At 36.9% G+C, this 21,723-nt stretch overlaps 1 protein-coding gene across 2 annotated transcripts; it reads left to right on the forward strand.

Annotated features, from left to right (window-relative positions):
* The first annotated feature begins 101 nt into the window (after window positions 1-101).
* TMED5 (transmembrane p24 trafficking protein 5) lies at window positions 102-20,373 on the forward strand. Of its 2 annotated transcripts, XM_061411179.1 has the most exons (5): window positions 102-578; window positions 8,856-8,953; window positions 15,021-15,215; window positions 17,134-17,183; window positions 17,560-20,373. In XM_061411179.1, the coding sequence occupies exons 1-5, from the start codon at window positions 399-401 to the stop codon at window positions 17,619-17,621; spliced, it is 585 nt and encodes a 194-aa protein (XP_061267163.1). In that variant the 5' UTR covers window positions 102-398; the 3' UTR covers window positions 17,622-20,373. The 2 variants fall into 2 exon arrangements, with proteins under 2 accessions (XP_061267163.1, XP_061267162.1); XM_061411178.1 differs by lacking the exon at window positions 17,134-17,183 and having other exon boundaries at window positions 15,021-15,204.
* The last annotated feature ends 1,350 nt before the right edge of the window (window positions 20,374-21,723 follow it).

The raw sequence follows: 21,723 nt of genomic DNA on the forward strand, positions 1-21,723 counted from the left end.
GCTTGTCGGGGATTGTGGTCTGGGAGCGCGTCCGAGCCTGCCTATCCAGAACTACATTTCCCACAATTACCACCAAGACGCCCATTGGTGTGACGCCCGCCATGGGAAGCTGCGGAGGTCTGGGTGTCAGGCGGTCCGTGCTGGCCCGGTGCCTGAGGGAACCAAGGCCTAGGAGGGTGTGGAAAAGGACTGCTGGTTCCGCCTTCAGTCCCTACGCTTTGTAGACAGGCGTTTCCCTCTCGGAGAAACACCCCTCCGCCTAGGCCTTCACCTGGAGCTTTTTCAGGCTCCAGGTTTGCCTGCCAACCACGAGGAGTCCTGGAAGGAAAAGCGGAGCATAAGTGCCGATAACCCACGCCTCTCAACGCCTTTCCCAGCCCGAGATCGCCCAGGCAGGGATGGGCGATAAGACCTGGCTACCCTTCCCCGTGGTCCTCTTGGCCGCTCTGCTGCTGCCTAGGGCGGCCGGCTTCACTCCCTCCTTAGACAGCGACTTCACGTTCACACTTCCGGCGGGCCAGAAGGAGTGTTTCTACCAGCCCATGCCCCTGAAAGCCTCGCTGGAGATCGAGTACCAAGTAAGTGTAGATGTTGAGCCAGCCTCCTTCCTTTAGCCTAACTGCACGTCGTCGCCTCTCACCCGCTGAGAAAGTTTTTGGGGACCGCCCGGCTGCTAAAGAGGCGAGGGCCGCCCGGAAGCCGGGCAGCTGCGCGCCGGCTCGCGAGGCGCTGTTGTCCAGGGGCTGGGGACTAGAAGTTAGGCGGGATCTGGAATTGACTACCCGCCCTCTCCCCTTTTCTCCGGTGGGAAAGAGGCCAGCTCTGGTGATGTCGGTGGGTTTTTTCTTTGTTTAATGATTCGTCCGTGTCTTTAGCCACTACGCGCGCCAGTACCGGAAATTTCACAATTCAGGCCTAATACACATTCTGTTTAATCACTGGACAAAATGACAGTTGCTTTAATCACCGCCCCCAGCCCTCAATTTCGGTATTATAAATCTATACTGTTACTTCTTCAGTTAAGGATTTTTGAATTGTGACCATGCGATGATCACTAAATCCTATTTTGGAATATTTTGAAAGGGGCTATTGGTGTGTTTAATGGTGAATTTCCTTCCCAGTTGTATGTGTGTGTCTGTGTTTGTGCGTGTGCGTGTGCTCAGTCGTTAAGTTGTCTCCGACTCTGCGACCCCATGGACTGTAGCCCGCCAGGCTTCTCTGTCCGTGAGATTTCCCAGGCAAGAGTACTGGAGTCGGTTGCCATTTCCTTCTCCAGGGGATCTTCCCGACCCAGGGGTCGAACTGGCATCTCCTGCCTTGGCAGGCGAATTCTTTACCACTGAGCCAACAGGGAAGCCCTCTGAGTTATATATATACCCATTATTTAAAAACCAAATAAGATCTAATTGTATATTAAAGCTCTGTAATCTTTTCTTCAGCATTCTAAGCATTTCTCCCATATCACTATTTTATTTTTAATAACAGCATGATGTTATAGGGAATTGCCTTAATTTATGTAGTCACTCTGGTAAAGGGTAATTTCTTAGAAGAAATCGTTAGCTCCAGTATGGCAAATTTCGATTTTTCTAGGTAGCACTGCAAAAAAAGAGAAATGCCTTCATGTGGTTCATCTTTCAACTTTTTTCATGTTACCTAATTTTTAATCAGATGTTAATTTTTTATAGTTGATGTAGAGAATCTTTTTCAATAACAGGTACTGTCATATTTAGAGCAAAATAAAGTTATTTAGAATCTTCATCTGCAGAAACTTTGAGATTAGATTATTTATAGATGAATATGGCTTCCCTGGTGGCTCAGATGACAAAGAATCTGCGGGCAATGCGAGAGACCTGGGTTCCGTCCCTCGGTTGGGAAGAGCCCCTGGAAGAAGGCATGACAACTCATGCTAGTATTCTTGCCTGGAGAATCCCCTTGGACAGAGGAGCCTGGCAGGCTGCAGTCCATGGGGTCGCCAAGAGTCAGACACTACTGAGCAACTAAGCAGCAGCAGCATAGATGCATAAGGTTAAGCATAAAGTATCTAAAATTACAGTTAGTGAGCCAAGCTGAGGCAGGAACTCAGCATTTCCTGATTTCCAGTTCAGTTCAAAAGTTAATTTACTGAAGATTTACCACGTGCCAGTAATGCCTGGCGGTGAGGACACAGAGGAGGGAACAAACAAAAGAAAGAGCCCTTTTCAGGGATCTTAATATTTAAAGGTTACTGGCTTATAAACAGGGGCTTCGCAGGTAGAAGAGTGGTAAAGAATCTGCCTGCCAATGCAGGAGACTCAGAAGAAGCAAGTTGGATCCCTGGGTCGGGAAGATCCCCTGGAGCAGGACATGGCAACCCACTCCAGTGTTCTTGCCTGGAAAATAAAGTATGGTTATATGCTGTTGGAGAAGGACTTCTCTGGGTTTTCAGAAAATAATTCTTGGAGAAAATAAATAGGAACCTAGAAACATGCTTAGGTGAAACAGGAATGCAGGGAAGAGGGGCATTCTAGGAAAAGGAACAAAATGAATACGCATTTCTGAAAATGCTGTGTTACTGTTCTAGCAGTGGGCAGTATATACTGGACACTACAACTGCTGATCTTAAGGGGTGGAACTCTTAAGACTATAAAGTCTAGGGTGAGAATAGAAGAAAAAGAGATTGGAGAGGTCAGGAGGCTGGATCATGAATCTTAGCTTGTGTGCTATGCTGAGTAGCTTTGACCTTTGTCTGTATAAGGGCTACTGAAGTTAAGCAATGTGGTAACAGTCAAAAATGTTTTACAGTGTGGAATATGGATTTAAGGAGGGCAAAATTAGAGGTAAAGAAACCAACTACAGGGTTAGAAAAAGTCTAGATGAGGAAACAAGTTTTATTGTTCATCAGTCTTTACCCAGGTATTAGGAAAGAAATTGGGACTTCTGTGGCAGTCCAGTGGATATGACTTCATGCTTCCACTGCAGTGGACTTGTGTTCAATCCCTGGTCATGGAACTAAGATGCCAGCATGGCCTAAAAAAATAGATAAATAAAGGTAAACTACTGACCTCTTAGGATTAACAGCTCCAACTGTAGACAAAAAAAATGCCTAGGTCGAAATCTTGAATCTGGCACTTACAACCTCTGTGACCTTGAGCAAGTTACTTAACCCCACACTTGTAAAATATTGACAATAATAGTAAGAGTTGATTTGAAACAGTTAATAAGTGTTTATGTACCACCCCAAACAGATAGTAAAAGTTCAGTATATGTTAGCTTTTTTATGTTTACATTTTTCGAGTTTTATATATAGTGGGTTAGCTTTATATCAGTACTTGGCATCTTTAATCACTCAAAAAGACTGTTCCCTTAAAGCATTCTGTCTAAACTGTTTTGATTAAGGAAAGAATTAAAATCATTTGGTGTTTGTGGTCCTAGACAATGTTGCAAAGGTTCGTAGGGTAGAAATCTTCAACCCCTTGCATTTTCCAACTCTGTCATTAATTTTCCAATAACTACAAGCTACTGGGTTTTGTCTTCATTTTTAAAATGTCAGGTAACAAACTTTTCTAGACATTGCCCTTGGTTTACTGTGACATATTAAAATTTTTAACCATTTCACACTTTTCAGGTGTAAGAGGACACTTTTAGGGTAACTGACCAGTCCCATTATATATTAAGTTCTTGGAATTTTTAAATGTCAATACATATATATCTTATGAGTAAAATAGATAATTCATTTAAATTTTTTATTATTGAGTGCTTAGTTTCTGTAAGCTTTATGTTAAGTACTGCAGAAACAATGGTGAGTAATACTATACTCTGTGTACAGTAATACTAGATTCTTGCAGTCTAGTAAGGGGATAGACGTTAATCAAATTAATACAAGTTCAGTTCAGTTCAGTTCAGTTGCTCAGTCGTGTCCAACTCTTTGCGACCCCATGAACCGCAGCACACCAGGCTTCCCTGACCATCACAAACTCCCAGGGTTTACCCAAACTCATGTCCATTGAGTTGGTGATGCCATCCAACCATCTCATCCTCTGTCGTCCCCTTCTCCTCCTGTCTTCAATCTTTCCCAACATCAGGGTCTGTTCAAATGAGTCGGCTCTTCCCATCAGGTGGCCAAAATATTGGAGTTTCAGCTTCAACATCAGTCCTTCCAGTGAACACCCAGGACTGATCTCCTTTAGGATGGACTGGTTGGATCTCCTTGCAGTCCAAGGGACTCTCAAGAATCTTCTCCAACACCACAGTTCAAAAGCATCAATTCTTTGGCACTCAGCTTTCTTTATAGTCAAACTCTCACATCCATACATGACTACTGGAAAACCATAGCCTTGACTAGATGGACCTTTATTGACAAAGTAATGTCTCTGCTTTTTAATATGCTGTCTAGGTTGGTCATAACTTTCCTTCCAAGGAATAAGTGTCTTTTAATTTCATGGCTGCAATCACAATCTGCAGTGATTTTGGAGCCCAAAAAATAAAATCAGCCACTGTTTCCCCATCTATTTGCCATGAAGAGTTGGGACCGGATGCCATGATCTTAGTTTTCTGAATGTTGAGCTTTAAGCCAACTTTTTCATTCTCCTCTTTCATTTTCATCAAGAGGCTCTTTAGTTCTTCTTCACTTTCTGCCATAAGGGTGGTGGTATCTGCATATCTGAGGTTATTGATATTTCTCCTGGCAATCTTGATTCCAGCTTGTGCTTCTTCCAGCGCAGCATTTCTCATGATGTACTCTGCATATAAGTTAAATAAGCAGGGTGACAATATCCAGCTTTGACGTACTCCTTTTCCTATTTGGAACCAGTTTGTTGTTCCATGTCTAGTTCTGTTGCTTCCTGACCTGCATACAGGTTTCTCAAGAGGCAGGTCAGGTGGTCTGGTATTCCCATCTCCTTCAGAATTTTCCACAGTTTATTGTGATCCACAGAGTCAAAGGCTTTGGCATAGTCTATAAAGCAGAAATAGATGTTTTTCTGGAACTCTCTTGCTTTTTCCATGATCCAGCAAATGTTGGCAATTTGATCTCTGGTTCCTCTGCCTTTTCTAAAACCAGCTTGAACATCTGGAAGTTCACAGTTCACGTATTGCTGAAGTGTGGCTTGGAGACTTTTGAGCATTACTTTACTAGCGTGTGAGATGAGTGCAGTTGTGCGGTAGTTTGAGCATTCTTTGGCATTGCCTTTCTTTGGGATTGGAATGAAAACTGACCTTTTCCGGTCCTGTGGCCACTGCTGAGTTTTCCAAATTTGATGACATATTGAGTGCAGCACTTTCACAGCATCATCTTTTAGGATTTGAAAGAGCTCAACTGGAATTCCATCACCTCCACTAGCTTTGTTCATAGTCATGTTTTCTAAGGCCCACTTGACTTCACATTCCAGGATGTCTGGCTCTAGGTGAGCGATCACATCATTGTGATTATCTGGGTTGTGAAGATCTTTTTTGTATAGTTCTTCTGTGTATTCTTGCCACCTCTTCTTAATGTCTTCTGCTTCTGTTAGGTCCATACCATTTCTGTCCTTTATTGAGCCCATCTTTGCATGAAGTGTTCCCTTGGTATCTCTTAATTTTCTTGAAGAGATCTCTAGTCTTCCCCATTCTATTGTTTTCCTCTATTTGCACTGATCGCTGAGTAAGGCTTTCTTATCTCTCCTTGCTATTCTTTGGAACTCTGCATTCAAACAGGTGTATCTTTCCTTTTCTCCTTTGCTTTTCGCTTCTCGTCTTTTCACAGCTATTTGTAAGGCCTCCTCAGACAGCCATTTTGCTTTTTTGCATTTCTTTTTCTTGGGGATAGTCTTGATCCCTGTCTCCTGTACAATGTCAGGAACCTCTGTCCATAGTTCATCAGGCACTTTGTCTATCAGATCTAGTCCCTTAAATCTATTTCTTACTTCCACTGTATAATCATAAGGGATTTGATTTAGGTCATACCTGAATGGTCTAGTGGTTTTCCCCACTTTCTTCAATTTAAGTCTGAGCCACAGTCAGCTCCCAGTCTTGTTTTTGCTGACTGTTTAGAGCTTCTCCATCTTTGGCTGCAAAGAATATAATGAATCTGATTTCTGTTGCTATGAAGCTAACTGCATAAGCCTAAGAATGTTTAATAGAAGGACTTGATTTTATCTGGGAATTGAAAGAAGACATCCTAGAAGTAGAGTTCAGATCTGTGAAGAATCAGGCTTACTAGGGATAAGGGGGTGGAACAAGGTGATAGGTAAAAAGAACAGCATGTGGCAATCCAAGGCTTTGAGGCAGAAGACTGAAGAATACCTTTGAGGGACTGAAAGACTATGACAGACAGGGGAAAGTGGGACTCATTCATCCTGATCCATTGAAATCATTAGGAAGTTTAATTTAGATTTATGGTATTGTTTATTTTAAATAGGTATTTTATGTATTTTAAAATTAGCTTCTATATTTTTAAATGCCATTTAAGCCTGCTAGTCATTACCAATAATATCTTTTGCTTTACTGAAGTCTATGCTTAATTTTGTGATATCACTTATTTTTTGATTTAATGGATATGACTTTGGGATTTTGGAGGGGAAACTTTAGTAATTTTAGAATGTTTTGAGTCCTTAGATATCAGGAAATGGTTTTATCTTTTGCTTTCTCTTCAATAATATTTGGGAACATTGACTACATGTGATGTTTTAAAATCCCTTGTGATTTTTACATCTAGTGTATGTGCAAGAATGCTGGTGCCATCCCTGTTCTTGTTATTTTATAGTTCTCTACTACTACTTCAGTTTCTAGGTGGTTCTTTTCAAATCCTTTGGAAAAGTCAGTAGGAGGCTTATTAGGTGGTTATTTGAAATCTTTAGCTCTGTCCTTCATAAAGTCTTACCATTTCCTGCATTGTTCTTATCTATACTTTTTTGCTTTGTTCTGAGAATTCTTTGGCTCCTTTTCTCTAATTTTTAGACTCTATCCATGTCTATTCTGTTGTTGTTAAGGCTTTATTCATTAGGGCTTTATTTGGGCAATCACATTTTGGGTTTTTCTAAGAATTTTTCATATCAGCATCTTCATCTTTTATCGATTTTTATGTTCTTAAATTTCTCTGAGGATATATATTACATTTATCTGATGAAACATATTTTTAAATCTGTCTACATTATTTTCCAAAATTTGATCCTCTGAGAAAAGCTGCTGCTGCTGCTGCTAAATCACTTCAGTCGTGTCCGACTCTGTGTGACCCCATAGACGGCAGCCCACCAGGCTCCCCCGTCCCTGGGATTCTCCAGGCAAGAACACTGGAGTGGGTTGCCATTTCCTTCTCCAGTGCATGAAAGTGAAAAGTGAAAGTGAAGTCGCTCAGTCGTGTCCGACTCTTCACGACCCCATGGACTGCAGCCTTCCAGGCTCCTCCGTCCATGGGATTTTCCAGGCAAGAGTACTGGAGTGGGGTGCCATCGCCTTCTCCGTGAGAAAAGCTGCTGCTGCTGCTGCTAAGTCACCTCAGTCGTGTCTGACTCTGTGCGACCCCATAGATGGCAGCCCACCAGGCTCCCCTGTCCCTGGGATTCTCCAGGCAAGAACACTGGAGTGGGTTGCCATTTCCTTCTCCAGTGCATGAAAGTGAAAAGTGAAAGTGAAGTCGCTCAGTCCTGTCCGACTCCCAGCAACCCCATGGACTGCAGCCTACCAGGCTCCTCCGTCCATGGGATTTTCCAGGCAAGAGTACTGGAGTGGGGTGCCAAGTAACATGAAAAAGCAGACATTGGTTTCAGCAAATATTTGGTGTTTCTGTTTTTAGAATTTTGAGATTAATAGATATTGGTAGCTAGATGTATTCATTGTTCAGTGGAGTATCTCTAGAAAGTTCTTACTCTTAAACTCTTTTAAGATTTCCTAGGTTTCTAGTATTGTTATGGATTATATTGATACCTTTTGTTCATTTCACTGAAATTTAAAGAGGAAAAAGAATTGTGTATATTTAGCTAGCCACTCAAAACCAGTTCTGTTGGTCAGTAAGTAGAGCACAAGAATAGGTAATCTATTATTCCATTAAAGCCATGAAGAAAAAGAAAATGGAGTTAAGAAAAACAATAGCCTTTGAAGTTAGATTGCTAAATTCACATTGTGACCATACCACTTATTTACTATCTCACCTTAGACAACCTTCTCTGTGCCTGTTTTTTGAGGGTTTTTAAAATTTTCTTGAGGAAAGGGGTGTTTGTTTTGGTTGTTTTCGCTAAAATGAAAACAATAATAGAACCTACGTTTTAGAGTTGTTGTGAGAAATAAATTAATCCACATAAAGCACTTAAAACAATGTGTGGCATAAACCATAATTGTTAGCTGCCATCATCATCATCAGGACATTTTGAAATTGTAAAGAAACAAGCTGAATTATTTGGCCAGTAAGTAAATAGCCTACTTGGAATACACAATTCATACTGGGAAATAATAGGTGATGTGTTGAAAAAGTCAGTTGGAATCAGATCATAAACGTCTTGAGTTCCAGGCTGAGAAGTAGCTAATACTGAGGAGGAAACAAACTCAGAAAAATTACATAGCAAACCCTAAATTGCTGAAGGAAAAGGGTCTACAAATTTAACTCCTTTCTGTGTTTCTTTCTAATCCATAGGGCTTCTCGATGAAGGTACTGTTCTAGGGAGATTATTTCAGTAATACTCCTAAGACCTAAATTTAAGTGATGGCAGCAGGAAATGGCAAGAAAGGGACAAGTTCCAAAAATGAATGGAATGGAAAAAAATGGTCTTTCCTTTCTAGCTCTAACATGAGTGTGTTGACCTTCTTACCCTTGTTAAGGTTTAGAAATGAAATCTTTTCATCATATAATCTACTTTTTATTTTCAGCATTTGTAAAATGTACTCTTCTCTTCTTTGCCTTTCTGCAGGTTTTAGATGGAGCAGGATTAGATATTGATTTCCATCTTGCTTCTCCAGAAGGAAAAACCTTAGTTTTTGAACAAAGAAAATCAGATGGAGTTCACACGTAAGTTATCTCTTAGTTGGGTTCCATGAACTGAATACCAGTGGGAACAGGGAAATTTAGCACATTTGATACTAAATATTAGCATAAAATGATTCCATATGAACATTTTAAACAGTTCTTTTCAGTGATCTATCTTAAACTAAAGTGTCATCTTGTTTAGGCATTTTCTTTTGATCTTGACTGAGTTTTTGCTTTGCTTTGGTTAATGAGATGAGTATACCACAGGTACTGCTTTCAATCTTCTAAGGCATTTTAAAACCTGCCTTTCTGGCCACCACAGGCTTTTTCTGTTATAAGTTACTATTCCAGGTATATAACTTGAACTGGTGGCCTTATCATTTTTGCCAGTAGTTTTCTTAAAACAACAGTACAGTGATACATCTTTATGTGTGTGTGTGTAAATTTTTATTTTCTTCAAATGTTACTCTTTTTAGATAATTAGAAGACCTGAAAGTAAAAGATCTGACCACAGGAAACCCTATAGAAAATGCTTTTTATAATTCTGAGTTTAAAATTTGATAAAAGGCCATATATTGTACCTCATTTCTCTTTTTTTCATCTCACCAGTGTTTCTGTTTCATTGTATTATTTTACTGTAGCACTTTTGTTTACTCAGTATTGTTACTGAGTTTAAACTGTGAGTATATAGGAATAAGAAAATCAAATACGGAGTGTCCAATATTTGCCATAAACTAGACTTTTCATTTTATATGCTTTTGGAGAAGGAAATGGCAACCCACTCCAGTGTTCTTGCCTGGAGAATCCCAGGGACGGGGAGCCTGGTGGGCTGCCGTTTGTGGGGTCGCACAGAGTTGGACACGACTGAAGCGACTTAGCAGCAGCAAATTAATCATTCCAACCCCCTGTGAGAGATATTCTTTGATTCTCCAATTCCCATTTTACAGACAAGGAGGCTTAGAGAAGTTAAATAAGACTGCAGGCATATACATTTATTAGGAGGAAGGAGAATGAACCAAAATTCTTGCTTCTACTATACAGTGCTTAGAACATTTCTAGCACATAGTCTTTGTTAACCAAAGTACCTGGCATATAACTGTTACTCAGTAAATATGAATACATGTATGAGTGAACGAGGTGGGAAAATGTCTCAACCATCGTTTTCTAAGATACTCATTTTAATGTGCTTTCAAAAATGCCATTTTACCTATGTAGAGTTCTAAAAAAAAAATTGCATAAACTACTGATAAATAAAATCAGAAGTGGTAATTTTAAGTCAGTTAAGGTGGCTATACCAGAATTAACTATGCTTTCTCTTTGATAGGTATATGAACAAGAGCCAAAAATGAAGTTCATCTTTAAATTTCAGAATATAGAAAATGTATAGAATTTCTGTCAATTTTAATTACTCTCCCATTTTCTGCTTTCATTTAGAGATTAGGGGGGAAAAGGTATGTTACTACTTTCTTAGAAAGAATTGTTGTTCAGTCCCTAAGTTGTGTCCAACTCTTTGTGGCCAGGCTCCTCTGTCCTCTACTACCTCCCAGAGTTTGCTCAGACTCATGGCCATTGAGTCAATGATGCCATCTAACCGTCTCATCCTCTGCCACTCCCTTCTTTTGCCTTCAATCTTTCCCAGCATCAGGGTCTTTTCCAGTGAGTCAGCTCTTCGCATCAGGTGGCCAAGGTATTGGAGCTTCAGCATCAGTCCTTCCAATGAATTTTCAGGGTTGATTTCCTTTAGGATTGACTGGTTTGAGCTCCTTGCAATCCAGGGGACTCTCAGGAGTCTTCTCCGGCACCACAATTTGAAAGCATCAATTCTTTGGCACTCAGCCTTCATTATGGTCCAACTGTCACATCTGTACATGACTACTGGAAAAACCATAGCTTTGACTATACAAACGTTTGTTAGCAAAGTGATGTCTCTGCTTTTTAATATGCTGTCTAGGTTTGTCATAGCTTTCCTTCCAAGAAGCAAGTATCTTTTAATTTCATGGCTGCAGTCACCATTCACAGTGCTTTTGGAGCCAAAGTAGTGAAAATCTATCACTGTTTCTTTCCAACTTTTTCCCCATCTCTTTGCCATGAAGTAGTGGCCTGGATGCCATGATCTTAGTTTTATGAATATAGAGTTTTAAGCCAGCTTTTTCACTCTCCTCTTTCACCTTCATAAAGAGACTCTTTAGTTCCTCTTCACTTTCTGTCATCTGAAGAGTGGTACCATCTGCATATCTGAGGTTTATATTTCTCTTGGCAGTCTTGATTCCAGCTTTGTGATTCACCCAGCCTGGCATTTCACATGATGTACTCTGCTTAAAAGTTAAATAAGCAGGGTGACAATATATAGTCTTGTCATACTCCTTTCCCAATATTGAACCCATCACTTGTTCCATGTCCGGTTCTAACTATTGTTTCTTGACTCACATACAGGTTTCTCAGGAGACTGGTAAGGTGGTCTGATACTCCTAGCTCTTTAAGAAATTTCCAGTTTGTTGTTATCCACACAGTCAAAGGCTTTAGCGTAGTCAATGAAGCAGAAGCAGATGTTCTTCTGTAATTCTCTTGGTATCTCTATGATCCAACAATATTAGCAATTTGATCTCTGGTTCCTCTGCCTCTTTGAAACCCAGATTGTACATCTACAATTTCTCAGTTCACATACTGCTGAAACCTAGCTTAAAGATTTTGAGCATAAACTTACTAGCATGTAAAATGAGTGCAACTGTATGGTAGTTTGGCATTGCCCTTTAAATTGGAATGAAAAACTGACCTTTTTCAGTCATGTGGCCCCTGCTGAGTTTTCCAAATTTGCTGACATATTGAGTGCAGCACTTTAACAGCAGCATCATTTAGAATTTTAAACAGCTCAGGTGAAATTTCATCACCTCCACTAGCTTTGTAGTAATGATTCCTAGGGCCCACTTGACTTCACACTGCAGCATGTCTGGCTGTAGGTGAGTGACTACATAGAATTATCTCTTATTAAACCATTGGGAAAAAAGAATGAGTTTATAAGAGTTCTTTTGATATGTCAGGTCACTGTTCTAAGTACTTTATGTATTAATTTTTTTTTATTCTTCCCTATAGTCCTTACTATCATCTTACCAATGAAGGAATTGAGGCATAGAGCAGTTAAGTAAATTACTGCAGGTTACACAGCTAATGAACAGCAAAGCCAGGATTTAAAACCAGTCAGCAACTCACTCTTAATCACTATACCAAATTTACAAATCTAAAAACTAAAATGAAAATTTCATCTTTAGCTATATTAACTTTTCAAAAAATTACTTAATTTTTGGCTGTGCTGGGTCATCATTGCTATGCACCGGCTTTTGCTAATTGTGGGCTACTCTTCATTGCTGTGCTCGGGCTTCTTTCTCATTGCAATAGCTTCTCTTGTTGCAAAGCACAGGCTCTAGAGCGTGCAAGCTCAGTAGTTGGGACGCACAAGCTTAGGTGCTACGTGGCATGTGAAATCTGCCCAGACCAGGGATTGAGCCCAGGTGCCCTACATTAGTAGGTGGATTCTAAACCACTGGACTACCAGAGAAGTCCCTTAACTTTTTAAAGGCAATTAAAATCTGTTATGCTGCTTAAAGTTTTTTCTTAAATCAAACCTTTTAAACAAATACTGTCCTTCCAGAAGTCAAGGTTAGTAAAAAAAAAAAAAAAGTCTCCAGACAGAGCCTTAAACAGCTTAAGTAATACCTGTTTGTCCAGCATTGTCATATGTACCATTTTTCTAGACTGCTAAATTAGTTATTACCCTAACTCATACCAGAACTTAAGTCTCCCCCCAAAATTCAAAGATTAACAGAGATAAAGTGTATAAAAGTGTGTAAATTATAAAGGGGGATATATAAGTATTGGAGAAGGAAATGGCAGCCCACTCTAGTATTCTTGCTTGGGAAATCCCATGGACAGAGCCTGGTGGGCTGCAGTCCATGGGGTCACAAAAGAGTTGGACACAACTGATTGAGCACATACAAGTTTTGACTAGAGAAGGGAATGGCAACCCACTCCAGTATTCTTGCCTGGACAGTCCCATGGACAGAGGAGCCTGGTGGGCTACAGTCCATGGGATCGCAGAGTTGGACACAACTGAAGCAACTGAGCACGCATGTCTACAAGTAGTGGCTATTTTTATTTATAGTATATATACTAAAATCCAGTCACACTGCTGAGTAGTCATCTCTTATTCTTAAACACAGTAAATCACAAATAGGGGGAAGAGAAACAAGACTGGCTTAAAAGATGAAGATCACAGAAGGCTATAGAAAATAAAGCAAGACACCTCAGAAATTGAAGATCAAACGTATAACATCCACAAAAGAGCCAATGGCATCGTTTGGCCTGTGTAGGCCTCCTCTTGCCAAATGACTTCTAGATCGAGTAATCAATCATTCAGAAGTCCTCCGATCACAAGTATTTACTAGCATTTTGTACCACTGTTCCACATTTTGTGTATGTGTACCTTCCAAGAGCTCATCCTTCTTGTGATATGCCCAAGAAAACCCAATGAGAGAAAATTAAAATACTGATACTATGGGATAAGATTTTGTCAGTAGGATTGAGCTTTGAAACAATACTGTTATAGCGAATTTTTGTTTTTTGGCCCATCTTGAATGAGTTTTCACCCCTAGGGGGCAGTATCTCCTCATTGAGAATATGTAGACTAAGAATGCTGCCCTTCAGAATACATATGGTGGTTATATGCTATCAGTGATGCCATTAATCAGAATATAGTGGAAATTTTACCTCAGAAAATGCCCCAAATCTACCTCATATTACATAATAATCACAATGTTTTTGTTTTGTTCCTTTTAATATTGTTCCCCTATATCCATACCAGTGTTTGCTTTAGACTCCTTCAAAGGTTAAATGTATCTCCAAAGACAAAGGTATGTCATAATTAAGGACACTGCAAAGAATACAGAAGGCTTCTAGCAGTATTGTAGAACGATCAATTAACCGAAGGTCAAAAGTTCAAGCTTCATCTATGCTTAGAATAGGCTATGTGATCGTGGGCAAGAAACTTGTATCTGTGTGAACCTTACTTTACTTGCCTTGAAAAGGTCAATTATGCTTACTTTCAAATAGGATGATAAAGATTAAAAACGATGTGTGAAAGCAGTATGTAAATTATGAAGAGGTATATAAGAACTGGCTATTTTTATTAATAGTGATATATGTTAAAATCAAATCACATTGCTGAGGACTTACATGTTATGCCTAAACAAACCCTAGGTCAGAAATAAGGGATGGGGAGGAGAGATGGAGATGGCTTAAAAGATGAGAATCACATGTTGCTCAGAAGGCTATAGAAAATGATGTAATCTGCCCCCAAATTTAAGTGATCCAGCATATTGGATAAGGAAACTTCGAATTTAGACCAACCTTCATGAACAGTCACAACAAAACATTTGTTGAACTTTGTTGTTTTTGTGGCCAGCAGTAGTAAATGTCATTAGCCTGTGTAAATAGTTTGTTAAAACTTCTCTCCACAAAAAGTTATTAGAAAACTATTTTGCTAAATTAACTCTGCCTAGGCCAATTATCTTTAATGTGAAGATCAAGATCGTTTAAGTTACGAGTGGCATTTATTCAGTAAAGGTAATGCCACTATGAGTAATGCTCTTGTTCTTCACCACTGAACTCATTCCTAATCTTTGTAAACTGTATTATAATTTATGTACTTAATCCAAAGGGGCCTAGAATGAAGCATTTAGGAAAATCCATTGGTTTTGAAAATTAAAAAAAAAAATCTCACTTTACAAATTAATCTCAAAAGTGGAGGTCTGTAGTGATGTTTCCATATGAGTTGAACTCATTATAAATTACTTTAAATACATAAATATTAAGGTTCACTCTGAGGTATCCTATCTAGGTTTTTAATCCTGCTCCAGTGTCAAGCACATTTAAATTGCAAGTACTTGAATATCTATTTTTAGGTTACTGCTTTAAAGAAATTATAAGTTATCTTTCAGTACTATGGAGGTCTGTCAGTAAGCTAATTATAAATCATGTTATTTCTTTTACAGTAGTTTTTTCTTTGATCCCAGATGGAAGTACAGATAACTGAGGACAGTTTCTTTTTTTAATACAGGATAGAGACTGAAGTTGGTGATTACATGTTCTGCTTTGACAATACATTCAGCACCATTTCTGAGAAGGTGATTTTCTTTGAATTAATCCTGGATAATATGGGAGAACAGGAGCAAGAACAAGAGGACTGGAAGAAATACATTACTGGCACAGATATGTTGGATATGAAACTGGAGGACATTCTGGTCAGTATAGTGTTTTTTTTTTTTAGAATAAAATAATAAAAAGTTACTAACATCTAGAGACTTTACCATGTGATAGGCACTGAGTTAGGTATTATTTACATTCTCTTAGTCCTTACTTAATTCTATGAGGATTATCCACTCCATTTTCCAATAAGGAAAATTAAGGATTAGGGATATTTGGTAATTGTCTCTGTCACAGAACCAGAGAGGGAAACTCCAATTTGAACACATGCTCTTAAATACAGAACTTAGTATGTTCAAACAGAGGATTGTAATGATCTGCAGAATGCTTGCACACAAAATTGAGTAATTTTTAAATACTTAAAATATACAGGAATTTTCCCCCATAACACAGATTTTATAACGTGAAATTTGGTATCACTTGATTAATTTGGGGAATGCTGTTAACATAACTCAGCCAAACCTAGTAGTTATCAGAAACTACCACTACCCTCAGGAGTAAAAGCTTCTTTGCTTGAGTTGCTTTATGCTTTATTTATCATAAACCTGCATAAAGAAATGTGCATGTATATGAACCTGTTTACTAATGATTGTATTGCAAGTGTTGGGGAGAAAGGTCATTACCCTTCAGCCACAACTAGAGGTAATCAAATGATAGAATTTATTCAGCGATATTTATAAACAGCATATATACCTGTTACAGAACTTTCTGTAGGAGAAATAATGTGATTATTCCAAATTTGAAACTGTAATGTATAACTCTAATACTCATAACCTGAACTGTTTTTTTTAATAGTGTGATATTTTGATCATGTTGAGGTTTCTTAAGAAAACTATCAAATTATAAAAGAAGAGACATATTGTAAGATCAGTTAGCTAAGTCGGAAAATTAAATGATCATATCATATGTGTAATTCCTTCTGAGCCTTCTAAGCCTTGGTGTCCTATCACCCTTGGGGATACCACCTCTAGAGTTGTGAAGATGAAAGGTGATATGGCATATCTATAAATGCTTAAAACAGCATCTAGCAAACAGTAAGTGTTAGTTTTCTTACCTTTAACATTGTTGTTAACTGTGACTACAAACTGAAATGATTAAGCTTGATTACCATGAATATTTACCATGACAATTTTGATCTCATCATCTCATATGTATACTAAATTTAGTTGAACTTGAGATTCAGAAGAAGACTTAGTTATCATTAGTCCAGCTCCAAATTCCCTTTCCCCTTTTATTCCATTTTGTAGATAAGGAACTGGCTTAAAATGAAAATGATGCATCCATAGTCTCACTACTATGGATAGAAATAGTCTCTTTTTCCCACTCATTTTTAAAATTTCAATCATATTAATATATTCTTCCATTTTAAATTTATATTGCCAACAAGTACAAAATACAAGTAGTTGTAAATTTTATTAGTATTAATACTTCACTGAATTCTCAGGAAATTGACTTCATTCACAATTAAACAAAATGAACAGAAAGTTCAGATTTAAATATGGCTTAAAATACTTAGTCTTTGTTAAAGAAAAACAAAGTGTCTTTCAGGAGTTTTTCCACTTATACTCCCCCATCAAAATTTTTTATCGCAGCAGCAAACTTGAATAAACAATTTTATACTTGACTGTCATCATCTGATACTGAAAAGAACTATGCATGGTCTTTTCATTTGGGGATCTCAATCTCATATTTTTCTGGAAAATATTTGCATTACTAGATTACCATTGCATTACAAATAGACATATATGACAAATATTATACTTTGTAGTTTTGTAGGCTTAGCAGAGCACTCTGAAATTTTGTGTATATTTTTTGCTTTTAAATGAGGATTTTAAGGTGACTATACAGGAAAATCTGTTTCTGTTATTTTCTTACTTATGCCATCAATACTTTAACATAATTTCTAATCTCAGTTTTACCGTATATTCATGTAAACCTTTTATAGTTTTTAAATCACTTCTCACCAGGACCCTACTAAAAAAATTTTTTTCAGATGTGCAACTCAGACTGCATCTTGGTAAGCTTGTTTGATGAATGTACTCTTGGAACATTTCTGTAATAAAAACATTTCTTATGGTTGTTAGGGCTAACAAGATAATGTATGTACAATTACTGGCACTGTAGCACTCAAATATATTTTCATATTATTTTCAATTCCCAGTAGCTTTGTTCTCTTTTAGAATAATTATAAACAATAACTTAAACATATCATGAGAACTATTACATAAACTTTATGTAGTAAAGATCTTTAGGTAAATCTTAAGTAGTACCTACCCCTTAATTAAAATTGTTTTTGGATATTAAACTAGTAAGAGTACAGTGAAGCACAGTTTTAAATTAACTTAAAATTACTGAGCATTCTTTTACAATAAAATTATTTTATTTATCTCCAGGAGTCTATCAACAGCATCAAGTCCAGACTAAGCAAAAGTGGTCACATCCAAACTCTGCTTAGAGCATTTGAAGCACGTGACCGAAACATACAAGAAAGCAACTTTGATAGAGTCAATTTCTGGTCTATGGTTAATTTAGTAGTAATGGTTGTAGTGTCAGCCATTCAAGTGTATATGCTGAAGAGTCTATTTGAAGATAAGAGGAAAAGTAGAACTTAAAATTCCAGAGTACTTAACATTCACAAAAAGGGGCAGAAAAATGCAATAAACTGTTACAGTCAAGACCATTAACAACAGTCTTTTCCAAAACATTTTTAGGCATTACCATTAAGTGTGAAATAAGTATAATTTTAATATGAAAGGAAAGGCTTAACTTTCATCTGTGCAAGTAATCTTATTGTTCCGATTGTACTTAAGTGTATTGCAAATATTGTGCAGGTATAAATGAATGAAGCCATGTTAATAACAGTAGTTTCCTATGTTTGCAAAAGTTTTGCAAATGTCATTAGGTGATTTAAATAAATGAACTTTAGGCCTAAATGTAACACTGAACAATGTTTTTAGAAGACTGTTACCCAGAAGTTTCTTTGTAAATGTGGCAATTACAAATTAATTGTAGAAGTTTTTCAGTGTATCAGGTTATAAATCATGAGAATTATCTAATCATGGATATCTTTAGAAAAAACTCAACTTTTCTCTTTTTACGTATGTATCTTCTAAATGTATATAGAAACACAGCTGTGAAAAAAAGGTATGTGGGATTTTTTTATAACCAAATATATTAAAATATTAACAAAAAGTATTAGTTTTATATACCTAGCCTACATTCCTAAAAGCTGACTTTTTGAATAATTCTTAAAAATACTAAAAGCATACTTATCAAAAATAGGACAGATTTTCTCTTTGAAGTGAATAAAGATCGTTCCCAATTTCTGTAAGGATACATTCTCTCTAATAGTTAACTAAGATATAGGATTTCTAAATTAAATGAGGGGAAATCACTTTATTTTTATATTATCAATAGTGTTACATTAGTTTTAATGTATTTACTGACTTGGATGATACATTAATACCATCAGTGTGATGGAAATATTGCTAAAAGAGTTTGGACCTAATGTTAAGTAAATATCTTGAGTTCTCAAAAATCATTAAAAAAAAACAATAAAGTCAATATAAAAGAATTTAGGGAAACGAGAATATCTTATCAAAATAAAATTTACTTAAACTATAAGTATCTGGAATCTGACTGGCTTATCATAATCACTCAATCCTAATATAAACCATGAGATTAATTTCCAGTTAAGCCCTACTAGTATAAATATTTATTAGTTTTTATTGTAATTTTCATAAAATGACCTTTCTGATCACTTTATTGGCATTCAAATAAGAATCAAAAACCTACAGAAGTTTCAACACTCAATATATGAACAACTCTAGTCTTTACCATCATGTCTTAAGTACTACTAACTTAATGAATTAAACAGAATTTTTAGGTTATACCAACTTGTAATATTGTTTATGTCATGTAAGAGTTAAAAACAATGAACTGATAAACCTGAGTACAGTTGGTTAGTACTGCTGAATTCTTAATAAGCAATAATAATATCCAGAGACAATGATGGTTTCATCTATAATTTATAATCAAGTGGTACAAAATGAGAGATATTTCCCTCCATCTTATATATATTTCCCTCTATTCTTCTTAGGAGAAGAATAGAAACTTAGATTTCCCAACTTTGAGGCTTTTTTAAAGTGAGATAAACGCCATGTTTAGGTGATTACCTTAATTGGCTAAGAAAATGCTTTTAAGTGTACAGGAGTAGCCCCTGTAACACATGCAAAACAAGGGCCAGTAAGATTTTTGGTTATAAAGAGCTTTTTCCTCTTCTGATAAACTAATAATGAGAACCGAATGTAAAGTACTATAGCTAATAAAACAGTACAGATATAAACTACTGCATCTTTTCTATAAAACTGTGATTAAGAACTCTACCTCTTATGTGTGGCTGGTCACTGTACTTACTGTACTCTGATTCTTTACCTACCAATGGATTTGTTACATCATTTACATTTGATTTGTGCCACTGATTTTTTTAAACCTTTGATTCAGTAACTTCCTATTATATAATAATGGCCTTATTTAGAAAACAAAAAATTTAGGGATATTGAGGACAATTTTATTTTTATAGACAAAGTGAAAACAGATTATTTAAGAAGCATGTTACCTGTATTAACCATAGAGTAAAATTTGTATGCAAAGAACTAAATTCTTTAATATTTCTAAAAGCTTATTGTTTATCTGCATCATATGGTTTTAGTGTAGTATTTTGACATTAAAACTATGCTAAAAGTGAGTAAACTGTCACTTGACAGCTTATTTTATCTTTACTTTTTACTCATATAAACTTCTAAAATACTAAAATATTTAACTAAGGCCTAGAGTTTCACTATGATTTGCATTTGGATCCTTAATGATTGGTTTTCTGTAAATGTCAAGATAAGTGGTTGAAATAGTATTGAAATAAAGTATAAACTGAAATGTCATTTTATTTTATGTATGTTTATCCTTCTCAAGTATTATGTCCTAAAATTGACAAAAATTGAATACCTATAATTGTATGCTTCCCCAAAGAAAATTCTTTTATCTGAAATTTTCAAAGATATTGATTCAGCATGTAATGGTTTTTCAGTTGAAATTTAATAATGCACAATTAGTGTTGCTCAAATGCTTTATACTTATGAACAGACACAGCCATATTATATGAGCACTGAATACTGTGCTGAGTATATATAATAAAAATTACAATCAAAGAATGTCTTATTTATCTACCAGTCATTATAAATACTGTCTAATCTTTAAAGCCTTCATTGATTTCATCTTAAAAGTGTGCTCTCTTCCATTTGAAAACCTATACTTCTCTGCACTTTTTATTGTGAATCGTTCTACCCTTTAGTAGAGTTCTGTTTGTATATGTACTTGTTCTGCTGCTGCCCAAACATGTAACTAAGAGGTACTCAAAGGTACTCAAAACAGGCAAAGATTCAGTTCTGAGAGTCTGGAATACTAAATAAGTACTCAGGGAGCTTGTTCCACTCTTCTACCCTATTACAAAAATTGATTGTTTAGGATTAGAATTTAGTTCCAGAATCTTAATTAACACAATTTGGGATTCTGGTGTCTATATTATCCTTGGATCACTTGCTAACTGGGTGAACTTGGGAAATCAAAACTCCAGTTTCAGGACTTCAGTGGTTAAGACTCTGCTCCAAGTGCAGGGGCCAGGGTTCAATACTTGGTCAGGGAACTGAGATCTCACATGCTGTAACTAAGCATTCGCATGCCATAACCAAGATCAAAGATCTCATATGCTGCAACTAAGACCCAACATAGTCAAATAAATATTTAAAAAAGAAAACAACTCCAGTTTCCTCCTTTGCAGAAGTATTTTAAGTTACATCTTAAAACTCAGTTAAAAGAGCAAATAAAAGAATCTAGTGCTTAGTGAAGGTTGATATATTATTGGTGATTTCCTTCATACCATTTAGACAAGCCACTTTTCCCCCGGAGACTAGTAGAATTCCTTAGGCACCTTTCTGGTTCCGCACTACCATCACTTTCAGGTGTCTGGGTTTGTGTCATTGGACACGGGGTATACATACACTTAATGTGTATCTGGGAGAATGACAGAATAAAGAATCCAGACCTAAGATGATGGCATCCAAGAATGAGCCTATATTATGGATGCTAGATCCCTGCATTGAGAAGAAAAGGTGAGAAAATGCAGGGCAGGGGAAAAAGTTAGAGGTCTTCAATGTCCATGAATCAACAGCAAAGTGAACAGTGAGAATCTTTTATCCAACAGTGAAATGAATTCCCTTATAAATAAAGCAAGCAACAACTCCCCAATCTTAGTTTCCAAGTGGTAATAATGATTAGACATAAAAGGGATTATTTCTACATTGGGATAAAATGGAAAGATGGACTAATAAAACTATTCTGTTTTTATTTCAGTTTTTTAAAGCACTAAGTAATATTAGTGGTAGGAGAAAGCTGAAAGGGCCAGAGCTTCAAAAGACACATTGTAGAGTTCTATTTTGCTGAATTCTTGCTTGGTATTAAAAAGCAGAAGAGAAATTGAAAACACAATACCATTTATAATCATT

Source organism: Bos javanicus, chromosome 3 (assembly GCF_032452875.1).
Source record: "Bos javanicus breed banteng chromosome 3, ARS-OSU_banteng_1.0, whole genome shotgun sequence".
Taxonomy (NCBI): Eukaryota; Metazoa; Chordata; class Mammalia; order Artiodactyla; family Bovidae; genus Bos; species Bos javanicus.

Coding starts and splice junctions, on each gene's coding strand:
- TMED5 (XM_061411178.1), top strand. CDS start 399: ATGGGCGATAAGACCTGGCTACCCTTCCCCGTGGTCCTCTTGGCCGCT. Junction 579..8,855: donor CGCTGGAGATCGAGTACCAA/GTAAGTGTAGAT, acceptor GCCTTTCTGCAG/GTTTTAGATGGAGCAGGATT. Junction 15,205..17,559: donor TGAAACTGGAGGACATTCTG/GTCAGTATAGTG, acceptor ATTTATCTCCAG/GAGTCTATCAACAGCATCAA.